General features: G+C 41.4%; 2 protein-coding genes across 10 annotated transcripts in view; one reads left to right on the top strand and one right to left on the bottom strand.

Moving 5' to 3' along the window:
* LOC124481509 (C-myc promoter-binding protein-like) overlaps positions 1-1,857 on the top strand; it is a 39,331-nt gene extending 37,474 nt beyond the window's left edge. For 5 of the 9 annotated variants that reach the window (XM_047041497.1, XM_047041494.1, XM_047041495.1 and 2 more), the window contains 5 exons: positions 207-324; positions 554-580; positions 1,086-1,248; positions 1,390-1,454; positions 1,622-1,857. In XM_047041497.1, the coding sequence (XP_046897453.1) occupies positions 207-324; positions 554-580; positions 1,086-1,248; positions 1,390-1,454; positions 1,622-1,758 (510 nt within the window). In that variant the 3' untranslated portion in view covers positions 1,759-1,857. The remainder of the gene's footprint in view (positions 1-206; positions 325-553; positions 581-1,085; positions 1,249-1,389; positions 1,455-1,621) is intronic. The other 4 variants (XM_047041499.1, XM_047041498.1, XM_047041493.1 and 1 more) reach the window with 1 other exon arrangement.
* A 3,702-nt stretch (positions 1,858-5,559) lies between these two features.
* Positions 5,560-13,086, bottom strand: LOC124481969 (sodium/potassium/calcium exchanger 1-like). The gene is made up of 8 exons (XM_047042283.1): positions 12,118-13,086; positions 10,360-10,468; positions 8,223-8,303; positions 7,372-7,535; positions 7,004-7,219; positions 6,660-6,749; positions 6,247-6,413; positions 5,560-5,809 (listed from the first exon to the last, which is right to left on the bottom strand). Exons 1-8 carry the CDS (start codon positions 13,084-13,086, stop codon positions 5,560-5,562), a joined length of 2,046 nt encoding a protein of 681 aa, XP_046898239.1.
* Between the last annotated feature and the right edge of the window lie 103 nt (positions 13,087-13,189).

The following is a 13,189-nucleotide window of genomic DNA, read 5'->3' as shown; positions in this document are numbered from 1 at the left end:
CTTTTCTCTACTGCCTTAGACGAAGAGGACACAGAAAAGAAACATTAAATTTCATTTGTTTGTAATGGTCATGATGATAATTCACACGAAGTTGTGAGATGTGTTCCTCAGTAGTGTTTTTGGTGAACAGTGCAAGAGGTACTGTGTCTGCATACGCATGTGTCTTCCTGCCCGCATGGCTCAAGACCCTGGTGTCCTGCCCCCAGGTCCCCCGAAGCTGGATGTCCGAGGACAGTAAGCACGTGCTGATCCAGATCCTGTGGGACAACCTGAAGCTTCACCAGGACCCCGTCCAGCCCTTCTACATCCTCTGGAACACACACAGTAAGTCCTCCCCCTCGCCACGGGGACACACAACACAGCAAAGGCATGGGCCGTTTTGTCTGTTTGAAACCAGTTTTTTTATTTTTCTAATGTATTTATTTATGTAACATATCCAAACCTTGTTCCAATCTTACATTAGGAACATGCCATACTAAGAGTCTGGGACGTGTCATAACTGTGATGTCCTCTGATTATTGGCTAACAGAAATCTTGTTTCCTTGTCTTGCAGGACATAATTGTACGCTTTTGTTAGACAGTGAGTGTCAATTGCGTCCTGGGCTTTCCCATTGTTTGTTACCTGTCCTTTGTTTTGTTTTTTTGTGCGTTTTAAAAAGTTTCTTTTGGAAAGTCCAACTTTCAAGTGCATTTCTGTTGTCAAATGTTATTATCGTACACAACTTTGCTGGATATACAGAGATAGTGTTGTCAATCCAGCAGCTCCATTTTTGTTTAGTCATGGTTGGAATGATGGTCCTTGTGGTGATTTGAGTGAAACTATGATTATATTCATATTAGTGGTGGTGATCAATTATTTATGGAACGCTATATGTTTGTCGTAATGTTGTTGGATCTCAAATACACCAATGTATTTGAGGTCGAGTTTTGCATTTTTGGTTTACGTCTGCTGCGTGTGTATATACAGGTAAATGATTATGACAAGGTGTGTGCGTGTTTGCACGTACACACGAGGTGGAAGAGTTGGCCACATCCGCCTGGCCCACACTGACTCTGCCCCCACCCTGCCCCTGTGTCCTGTGCAGACGTGGGCTACCCGCTGGCGCGGCCGGTGAGGGAGGAGGAGAGGCCGTTTGGGGAGGAGCTGCTGCAGAGCGTGGTGAAGAGCATCCAGAGGAACGACGTGACGCGCCCCATGGGCCAGCTGCTCCAGCTGCTGGGCCAGACGCTGGGCGTCAGGAGGCACAGGTCAGGGGTCACCCAGGCCACAGAAACACTGAGGAGCCCTGAGGGCTTCTGGCATGTTGCAATATACACTTGATGGATGATGCAGAAGTCTGTGGGAAGGAATTGTGTTTGTTTACTGTTGTCGTGCTCTGTGTTTCACAGGAGTTTGTACAGAGATATTCTCTTCCTGTCCTTGGTAGCTTTGGGAAAGGATAATATAGATATTGGTGAGTTCCATGAATTCATACAAATTAAGTATCTATTAACTTCCACTTTCCAACAACTTCCAACTATTTATGTCAAATGGAAATGGGTATTATAATTGTAAGTATCCTTTTTTATTTGTATGAACATGACATCAATCTGTTCAATCTCACCTCCCATCCCTCCTCAGATGCGTTTGACCGTGAGTACAAGATGGCATACGACCGCCTCACTCCTAACCTGGTCAAACTCACTCATAACTGTGACCGCCCCCCCAGCGCAGGAGTCATGGAGTGCCGCAAGACATTTGGCGAACCCTACCTTTGACATCTCCCCCCCCCCCACCTAACCACCTCACCTTCGATGTGTGACCCCAGACCTACGGCACACGCCCTTGTGCGCCTGGCTCAGCTCACAACCAGAACTACAGGTAACGGAAGACAGAAGACGAGAGGATCACTTTAAGATAAGCTCAGGAAGAAAAAGGAATCTGTGAATGTGAGTGACCGTAAGGAGATTGTGTTTTGGTCACCTACGTAATGAGCAGACAGGCAGCGGTGGGGATGGGGAGATCCCTGACAAACCAATGTTAGTGTTATGGAGCTTTTGTTGCTAGCGCATCCTGTTTATCAACTTGTACAACTAGGCAAGACAACTTGCATAAGTTAGACACAGTTTAAACATCTGAATAGCTGAAATAGAGAAGTGAACGGATGCACTAAAGTCATTTTAAATCAGTCAAAAGTCAATTTTATAATGTTGAATTTGTGCTCTCCTCTTTTACGAAAACGTATGTTACCGTGAAACATTTGAAGGTTTAGCTTAAAACTTTTTATTGTTGCTATTTTAATTTTTTTAACTTCCTCAATAGGACATTATGCTGTAGAAAATGGAACGTCAGACAGCAGTATTAGTATTAATATAGTCAAAGACACATTAACTGCATTTGGTCTGTGGTCCAATGAAGAGAATATTGTTTCTACCTAAATGTAATACACATGCAATACTACTATTTCTGTCTTAAATATCTGGGGTTCTCCCTTCCAGATTACATTAGGTTTTTTGTAGATGTCTATACAAATCAGTGAGAAGGCATTTTCTGTCCAGTAGTTTCTAGTATTTTTGCTCAACAAACCAACATTCTATTGTCCAAAGATGGTACAACAGATTGTATGGATGATAGATGGTATGTAAGTGGTTACGGTCTGTTATAGATGTGATGAATGACACAACAGTTGATGCAGTAACTGATTACCCCTCTCTCTCACATCAGAAACTGTTCAGTGTTGGTCCAAGTAACCATACTGATCAAAGGAACAGTTCAGTTGTCGTCCAGATGGATGAACTCAAAGCTCATCCTTTTCTTGAAACATCCTTAAAAGCTTTACATGTTCATTTTGCAGACAAATATCTAAGTTAGCATTCTGTATTAACATGAGCCTGCAGTATAGTTTAAACTACATGTGGTAGGATCAGAAAAACCAGTTAATGGTTGTGCAAAAGCACACGAGAATGTTATGTGATACACGCAGTACTTCGGTGAAGACAAAAGATGAATGCACCAGGATATCAGTAGCTGTGTTGATACAGTTCAAATGAATAGTACAAATCTCAGCCTTTAGGCACAGTTTTGCCTTGAAATATGATAACGAATGTTTGTTTGAATAGTCTCGACCCACCTGAAGTAGACACCTCTTTATTTTAAAGCTCGGCTTTTGTCAACTGTACAGGCACCATTTCAAATTGTGCCCCAAACCCCTCATTTTAAGTGTAGCAGAGCATTATCATCAGATACCCTGTTATATCAGAATGTGTTTGTAACTGAGTGGCTTTGTTCATCTCATGGGTTTACATTAAAGAGGTGTCTCACTTGAAGTGAGGTATGTTTCTTGACTTGTAGTCAAAACTCAACAGACTAACGTAATGGCTGGAGGAGGACCTCTTTTCAAGTAGCGTCCAATGAGCACTGGCCACTTCAGTGATTGACAGCTGAGGTCACCAGGCCTAGAATAGTTCTATGCAATTGATCAGGAAGTGTCACTTTTTTTGTTTTGAAAGCTTGAGATTCTTTACAGCCTGTCTGTAAAAATAAAACAAACCCCATGAGTTCAGAAGATAAAGTAACAAGTAAAAGGGTACCAGCAGCTTGCGAAAGCTGTGCTGTCAATTTGTGTATTATATATTTGTTGTTTAAAAGAAAATGTAAATGTTGCATTGTATTTAGGTCATGTATATTTTATCTGACCTTTGTAGAAAAATACATTTTGTAAATCTTCATAGTGTTTACACATCTGTACTTGTACAGGTCTTTGGATCTGGTGAAGATAATGTACCTTTGACTGGATCTTCAGGGTGATCTTTGACTGTAAATAAAAACACTTATACTGTGCATAGTCAGTTTCTTCACTGTCCTTCAGTAAAATCAAGGAGAATATTATTTTACCATTATTAGGTAAGTAATAAAACTGACGAGGCTCGATTTAAAATACAGTGCCTTGAACTTTAATTGAATGTGTTAAAAATAATTTTATTGCAGCATGAATTGTAAGTACAGCATTTGATAGTTACACTATCAATAATACATTTGTATCCATCTGACCCACACAAGTGCATTTCACAATTTACATTCAACACAATAATACTGACAGGTGGTTCAACAATGATTACAAGTGTTTTATTTTTTATGATTTTCCAAGACAGAACATTCTATGGACATAACAGGCGCCTGTACACCTGTCAAACTTATTTTGTGTAATAATCTTTTTAAGGATTTTACAGCATTTGTTTTACTTTTACATTAAACATGGATTAACATAACATTTGTAGTATAATGTTTTGCAATGTTTCCCTGTTAAAAGAAAAGTGAGTAAGGGATACATAAAACAGATTATTGTGAAAACACTACCTTATTCAAACTTCCATAAAATGTCAAGACAACCACTTCACAGTGAATAGGGATTTATTTTCTTTTTTTTACCTTAGACATTTAGTTCTGAAGTGAATTGTTAACTATGACCTGGTTTATTTTAATAAATAATTATTAAAACATAATATTCTTGCAAACATTTAGCTCACATTCTGTCAACACTCCCATTTTGACTGTAATATTAATCTTTTCAAAATAATACCACATTTTCTACATCAACGATACATTCCTTTATATATAAAAAGGTTAGATTTTAACAGCATTTTCCCCATCAACATACAGTGTTAAGTTGCACTATAATCTAGTTTTCAACATATAGAAAAATTTCAATAACCTTTTTAAATTAAAATGACAATTTTCAGTTGATGACATTCAATTCATTGTCATTTTGAAACAGTTCCCTCTTTAAACAAACATCAAAACTTAATTCTGATTTCACACAAGCTTTGCTCTAGCCTGGCTGCCAGCCCAACCTAGCCCCGCCCATACAAAAATTTGGTCGGCAAGTTGGGTCTGGGGTAGCTTGGTTGGGGAAAAACCATATCCGAACAGGAGCTGTTCGGACCAATGAAATTGTCAGGGCGGGCTTTATACGATGATGGACAGATGATCAACAGTAACGTAATCAACCACGTCACCAAAGAGCGCTTGGGTTGAATTCCTTTTCAACAAACAACAGTGTTCAGTTGAAACACGCCCCATACTCACAGACTCATTCTGACTAGAATTATGAGTATGACAACGTCAGGCTAGCTTTGCTCATCAAAGTAAAAAAAAAACTGCAAGTGTATTTGATACTCTACAGTTTGTGCCTATAGTGAATGGTCAATTAAACAATATGTGATGAACAGGCCAGATATAAGGTTACACCTCCAAAACAGTAATGAAAATAGTTTGCATACAAGAAAATACATGATGAAACCTGTATACTTGTAAAAAGGGGCAAATAATTACTCAAACAAAAGCGCTTTGTACAGCTGTTAAAATAGAGCTGACTGATGTATTTTTCCGTTGATGAAAACATTTGTAAGTGTGTGTTAACTGTTTTAAAAGCTTTAAACTTTGTCTGGCTTAATGTACCAAACCAATTGGTTAAACCTGTAAGCCTTCAAACATCACTTTTAAAAGTGCGGCATGCTAGACTGTACTTCCTTCATTTAGAAGCTGTGCTCTCTGACCCTCTGCAGCCCCCCTGCTTGTGTTCAAATAGAAATGGGGCAGATGATGAGGCGGTCCTCGAGCATGACGCTGAGGATCAGGAACACAAAGTAGAGCAGGAACATGGTGAAGCCCAGCGCGCGGCTCATCTTCCAGCGGCAGGCGGCGATGGAGATGATCACAAAGAGCAACATGAGGAACAGCAGCACGATGGCACAGAAGAGGCCGTTGGAGTTGACCGCCACAGGCACACCTCCATGTAACATGGAGAACATGAGCCAGGGGACAGGAAGGCTAACGACAGAAAAACAGCGTCAATTACAAACAAAAAGTCAATATTCCACACATTTTACATGTTACACTTCATGCGATTTAGCTGATTATTTTAATCCAAAGCGACATGCAAATATAATAAGCAACATGCATGTACATACATAATGTATGTACAGTATACAGGTACAGCAGATAATCATACATTTGATATATGAATACACATGCCAAACAACCCCCAGTAATACTGACTATAACAGAATATTCCACTCAATTAGACCACTTATGGATACATCCATATGGTTTCTGTCAAGGACTGACAGGTCGAGGTACATGGAATGTGATGCCTCTACCTCTTTTCAGAGAACTATCCCTCGCCTATGCATGTCAATATGAACATCAATGGCGGAGACACAGCAGGTAAACCAGGATCATGTCTAAATGGTCATAATGTTGAATACCCCATAGTGATGTCAAAGATGTTGCTGCCGACCGAGCTGGACACAGCCATGTCTCCCAGGCCTTTACGAGCCACGATCACGCTGGTGATGAGGTCCGGAATGGAGGTGCCTGCCGCGAGGATGGTCAGACCCATGATCTCCTCTGAGATGCCTATAGTCTCACCCACCTAGGGCAGGTGGAGATGGTGTTGACACAATGCACATTGGTTTTAGTCAACTTTACACACATTGTGTACCGAGTTACATCCCTAAATGTCCGTTTTGTTGTCTGCTTTGTATGCAGATCTCCATGGAGATGGAGTGGACAGTATGTTCACTAGCCATGAAAACGGTATTGATTCCAGTTTATATTTATGCCTAAAAACGAACAAAAACCATAGCCAACAAAATCACATAATTCTCAACTAACTAACCTGATGTGCCCACCACACCATTAGATAGGAAAATATTGCAATCCACATGATGGAGCCGATGAACGTCATAGCAAAGTACTTTCTCGATCCCTGCAAAAACAAAATAAGTAACCAACATATTCAGGTAGAAAACTGTGTTTGAAAAACGCTCTGAACTCTCACAAGCAGAAGTACATTAAGATGTAATGATAGACTGCTCTCATGCTGATATACAAAGTGAATACTGTACGTGTGCAGAACATTAGTAGAGCCTGATAAACTTTCATGGTCATTGACGGATATACAAACACAGTCCATGAACACAGGTAAAGTATTGTAGAAACACAATGGTCTGTGTTACGTACTGGATTGCGAACATCAGGCACAGTGAGCCACAAAGGGAACACAATGGGCAGCAGCAGGAGATAGGTGATCTGTTTGCGCCTAGTTTCAGGCCATTCTAATGACAGTGGCTCTTCAACCTCTTCTTCCTCTTCTTGCTCCTCCCCCGCTTCTTCATCATCTTGATCCCCACTGTCGTCATCATCATCATCATCGTCGTCATCTTCATCATCACTGCTCTCATCTTCATCGCTGCCCCCCAAGTCTTCACCCCCACCTGGGCAGACTGCTGCAACCTGTTTCAAAACAGGGAAGAAACAGAGGCAGAAGGTTTTACTGAAATTCATTTTTTTATTTTAAGATCTAAAATATTACAGTAGGGCCTACCCACCTCAGAGTGTATCTCATTTGGTTGTTTGTCTGGCTGCTCTGCTTTCTCTGGCTGCTCTGTTTTCTCCTTCTCTTCCGTCTTGGTGGGCTCAGATGTGGAGGGCTCGGCCACGGGGCTCACCTGCACACTGACAGAGTTGGCCTGATCAGGCTTCTTGTCTATTCCTGAACGAGGACAGAAAAAGTAGACACAACCCGACAGGGCTGGGGACAATTGGAATTATTCAATTTTACTTATCTCAATTCATGAATTGAAAAATCCCTTGTTTGAGGTCAGCAGGGGATAGTTCAATCATGAATTGTCATTCACTGCACACACATTGACTGATTTATAACTTACTTTAAATCCACAAACTAGTTAGACAATGCACATTTGATATTTATATCATAATATGAATAAATGATTAAGTCATTATTGTTTTGAAATGTATATTTACCCCTGCTCATGCACAAACATCCCATAAACGTGCGTTCAAAATATACACAATAGCTCTCTTTTACACACAAACACACACACAAAGTACCCATCTGCATGTTAATCCCTGAGTTGATTGAGTCTGGATTGGGGCCACTCTAGGCTATGGTCACAGGGCCCCTTGTTGCTACACTCCAGTGCAAGTGGCAATAACAATCACCCCAGGCACTGAAGCACCTAATAGCCTTTCACTGTGACGTCTGCACACACACACTGAGAGGCCAAGTGATTGAGGGGAATGAGCCAAAATCAACCCACCCTCCATCATACTACGTACTTACAATTCACAGACAAAACATAAAGATGATGTGAGACGCTGAGACCAAGACCAGACAGCGGTGGAGAGACTCACAATAGACTCACAATTCACATCTCACCTTCAGCTTTGCAGTGGGACTTGCTTTCTAACTTCTCTCTGACCTGGGGGTTCAACACCTCAGTCTTGACTTTTTTTCTCACTGCAAACAAGAAGATTTCTCCCTGGTACAATTCACAGCTTTGAGGTAAATGTTTATCAGCCATAAGAAACACGACTGTCACCTCTACAAGCAACACATTGCCCAAACACAATGAATATTGCTGACAGATCTGTACAACTACATGCAACTGATGTCTCTTAGAAAACATTCCAAAGCCAGGACACAACAGTCACAAGACAAACAATACACAACAAAATCCACCGTTGCTGAAAATGTCTCCTGCAGCATATTCCTTTAATTAACAGAATTGCGAATTGCGAAAAAGCCACGACACCATTGAAAACCACGAAATGTGACAACAAGCATCATTCAACTGACCTCTCCCTTGCACTGACCCCTCCACCCTGACATCTCCATTAAAGGCTGTATCTAATTTTCAGACACGGAGAACAGTCACCACAATCACACAATACACCAATTTACTCATGTATGAGTGAATGAGCATGCAAAAGCATCACACCACTCTCCATTACAGAGGAAAGGAAACCTCTGAAAGAGTATGGAGCCCAAATAGAACGGGTTTGGCATGAGGTAAAGATTTGATAAGCGGGACGTTTTGATGCCCCTCTTACCTCGTCTAGTTTTCCTCTGGCCAGGGCCTCTAATGTCCCCTCTAAAGACTGTATCTATGATGAAAACGATAGAACACATCTCTTACAGCTGTTAGTTAACACTGTAGTAACAGTCTACCGTGTCAACAACTAAAATCATAGTAAATCCACAACAACACACACAATGACCAATGATATCCAAATCTGGATCTGGAGGACTAAAGGTTTTTGTAAAAAAAAGTATTTGAACATACAGACATGGGTAACATTTCTGACAACACTCAACCTACAGTACAACTATAAGTTTATTTACCTGCTCTTATGGAACTCGTAATTGGCCAGTTAATGCAATTTGTATGTAGCAGAGTTGCTGTAAAATGATTGATTCAAGGTAGATGCAGTGTAGGAGCAAATAGATGTGTAAATTACAGAGCTATCAACTGATCACAAGTCTTAGTTGAGACTCAAGTCAATTTCTTCTCAACTTACGAGTGACTCAAAGTCTCAAACCCAAGTTCTCCTGTCTGCAAGTCGCCAAAGAGTGACAGTGACTTGCAGTTTCATCACATTAGAGCTTTGACCAGCCCAGTACAGAACAATACAGTCCTATTGAGATAAAGAGATTGAGCTGCTAGGAGGCTGGCTCTTAACCAGCTTTTATTAGCCGGTATTGAAAAGCTGATTAAGGATCAGCCACAGCCAGGAGAGGTGAGGTGGGGAGAGGGCCTGGCCAGCCTGAGGGCAGACTGAAGGTGACTCCCCTGCCAGAAGGTACAGGTACAAATAAATAATGAGGGAGGTGCGGCTGAGGAAGAACAGTCCTTGGGCTACCAGTTCTTAAACAGTCCTTGAGATGAAGCCACTCAGGAGCAATCCTAAATAACCACAATGAGCCCAACCCAAGTGACAAAGAGTCTTTGTGTCCTTTGGTTGTTAGTATTACCATTGGATGAAGTTGTGACATAAAATTCTAAAATGATCATCAAACTAACAAGTCTAATAAAAGGCAATGACTGGTTATGGTTAGGGTTTGGGGTAGATTTAGTGAATGTTTATTCAAATATGTTTTAACTTGAACATCGGGTTCCACATGTTCCTTCCTATTTTGTAAGTTTTTTTACCAGCTGTGCATGTTTGTTTCAATGAAATTCTTATGGCCCATTCATGGTATGTAGGACTACCTGTATGTCTTTATGGTTTGCCTGACACCGAGTTGTGCTCTATGGTAACTACAGTATGCAACAATAAAGTTTGTTTTCATTTTGCGCAAAAGGAGTTTGAATTTAGCCAACCAATAACAATCTGCACCAAACTCTGAAGGTTTCTGCTACCTACCTAAAATGTATGAGGTTTAAAAAGCTGCTGGGACACTTGTGTTTGGATCAAAGCCACAACTGTTCTTTTAGGAAACAGAAACTTAATTTGATCAACCAGTGGATAAACGTTTACCTTTCTTAACCAGATCAAGGAAAGTCGCACTTTACCTTCTCCCACTGGGTCCAGAGTGTGGATCATGAGCTGGAAGATGGTGTTCCTCAAGTTGCTGTTGTGGAGAGAAGCATTACTGCCCCCTCGCTGTAAAACAGGCTTTACCTAAGGAAGAAGAGAACATGATACACACTCAGACTGGCATTGAGCACATATATAAACACATTCTGACAAGCCATACAAAACTGGGTCACAAACAAACATAAATTGATTACTGTAAACATGTAAGCGTCAATGATGAAGAACATCCAAGCAGAACATCCAAGTTCCACAGTTATTTTGGATTCTCATCAGACTAGTGCATCTTAAATGTTTGAAGTGTGCGAGAAGGTGTGTTTATGTGTGGTTTTTCAAATGAATACCTTCAATTTGGCGTGGTCCTCTGCAGGCTGTGGTGATGGCAGGTTTTGTGGTTTTGGTTGGTTGTTTTGTTTTGGATCCGGAGGGGGTTGTGGTCCACTCTCCTGCACATTCAGATGCACAATGAATGAAAGAAACAATTTAATATTTGTTGTGGACCATTAAGACCAAATAGAACAAGAAAAGCATGTTTAAAGCACCATCACATTTTCCTTTAGCATTGAAAAATGTTCAGCTCTGACACCACACCCAAGATACTAGCTCCCCAAGAAACTGGCTTTTGTGTGTAGTTTACTGATTTTATGATAACCAATACATGACCTGCAAACCATTAAGTTACAAAAGGCAAACAGATCCTGTTTAAATTACAGTGGCAATTAAATCAAAACTCCGAAATCTCTTTCTTAATCTCGCTTTAGATGCTATGTTTTAGTAAGACGTAAGAGACTGAAAAGAGAAAGCCTGTAGAATGGGCTTGAAGGGTACTTATTCTCCAAGCAAAATGCAGAGCTCCTTGACCCAAGACACCCATTTGGTGCAGAGTCACGTTCTTCCTACACTCATTACATTTTGATTGCAGGAGTGTTTTCTGGAGTGTGTGTGGATGGAAATTAATGAGCGTTATGGTAGCTTTATAGGTTCTGTGAGGGCCATTATAGAGGCTATATTGTATTCTAGCATTATATCAGAACCAGGGGTTTAACAATGGTGTGCCCTGTGCAGATGCTTCAGTGGGTGTCAATATGGCATTGCTGTCATAGTTGAAGACCATAACCTCAAATCAACTCTTCACTGATCGATCCTAATTTAATAATTGCTTTTTTTTTTTAAGAAAATCAATTCACATGAACATAAATGGAACAGAAACTTATAGGACTATTGAGGCTATTTAGCAAAAGGCAGTTGAGCAAGCTTCTCCATGTTTCCATGAGTGCTTCAGACATGACATTCACATTACTTTACATCTCATCACCGTCACACACCCACTGACACCTGGGATCCATTCAGCTCAGCCTCATCAAAGGCTGCCACACAAACACTGCCTCTCCATGACCTGCTCAAGGGCCCAGATGAATAAACATAGGGGCAAATCATTGTCAACGGTTCAGTGCATGCATACAGTGGCTACAGTTTCTGTTTGCATTCGAGGGAACATTTTGTCTCAAGTTGCATAGCTACGCATTAAAGTTTGCCACAAAGGTGTACCACATTGATATTGAACTTGTTCTGTGATTAGTCTGTATGCTGCTATTGTTGTATCTGAGAGTACCTATATTTTTCCTGTCAATGGTTGTTGTTACTTGAGGCTCTGTTAGCAAGTTGGTGTTTTTGTAATGTCAATGTTGGCAAATCTGTTATTTTCTTAATTTGTTTTCTTCTCGACATTTACTAACCTTCTCTGGCTCTTCCAGGGCTTTGACGCTGCTCATGTGCTTGTTGAGCTGTGTCTTGACGGCATGTTCAATCTGAACGTTGAACTTCATGAAGCTCACGTAGGACACATACCCACAAACTAGCATCATGCTTTCCCACCACATAATAGTGTTGTCCAGAAAAAAGACTATTAGCATTAGGAGATCCACAATGTAAAAGGACACATCCCTGAACAGGGGCCACCAGGTGAGATACAACATCTCCCTGGAGAAGACAGCACACATGCCAATCACGAACAGGATGTTGAAGACAGCTGAGCCCACAATGGTGCCGATGCCAACATTGCTATGGGAGATGAAGACCCCTATTAGAGATGTGAAAAGCTCAGGGGCAGAACCACCGGCGGCCATAAAGGTTGCACCAGCGACATCGTCAGAGATCTTCAACCTGTCAGTAATGACACCCAGCGCAGGCACAAAGAACTCATCGCAGACGATGGCAAGGGAAACAAACATGTAGATCATCCCTAGGATGTGTAGAACCACCCAGCCTTCTTTACGTTGTTCCACAGAAAAGATGTCCTCTGGGTACTCTCCCTTTCTGTGAGGGGGTTCTTCAGGGTTCGAAGGGATGGAGGTTGGTGCAGGGGTTGTGGGAGTTGGAGCTGAAGTGGGATCTGGAGGCTCGTGGTCCACATAGATACAGTGTTTGAGGTCAGTCCTGTTGACGGTTATTACTAGGGGTGCCTGGGTACTCTCAGACATAACATCTACCTTAGTCACATTAGACACAGTAAGATCCCGTGTGTCTATCTTTAAAACGCTATCATCGTCCTCCTTTCCCCCAGTGTCCTTCGCTGTCTGGAGGGCTAGCCATGGCTCTGAGAGCCTGGCCTTGAAAGTTAGTGTGTAGATGCAGCATAACAACACACCTGAGAGGAAGAAGAGTATGCGACTATGATGGAGTCTCCTTCTTTGAGGCAGATGCATGGTCACTTCCGGAACGCTTGTCGAGTCCAAGCGCAAATTATGTCAGACACATGATTGACTTTGTTTGGTCCTTGCACTATCATTTGGCAAAATAACACAGCCC

This window comes from Hypomesus transpacificus, chromosome 19, assembly GCF_021917145.1.
Source record: "Hypomesus transpacificus isolate Combined female chromosome 19, fHypTra1, whole genome shotgun sequence".
NCBI lineage: Eukaryota > Metazoa > Chordata > Actinopteri > Osmeriformes > Osmeridae > Hypomesus > Hypomesus transpacificus.
The sequence above is the reverse complement of the archived record's forward strand: the minus strand, read 5'-3'. Positions and strand labels throughout refer to the sequence as shown.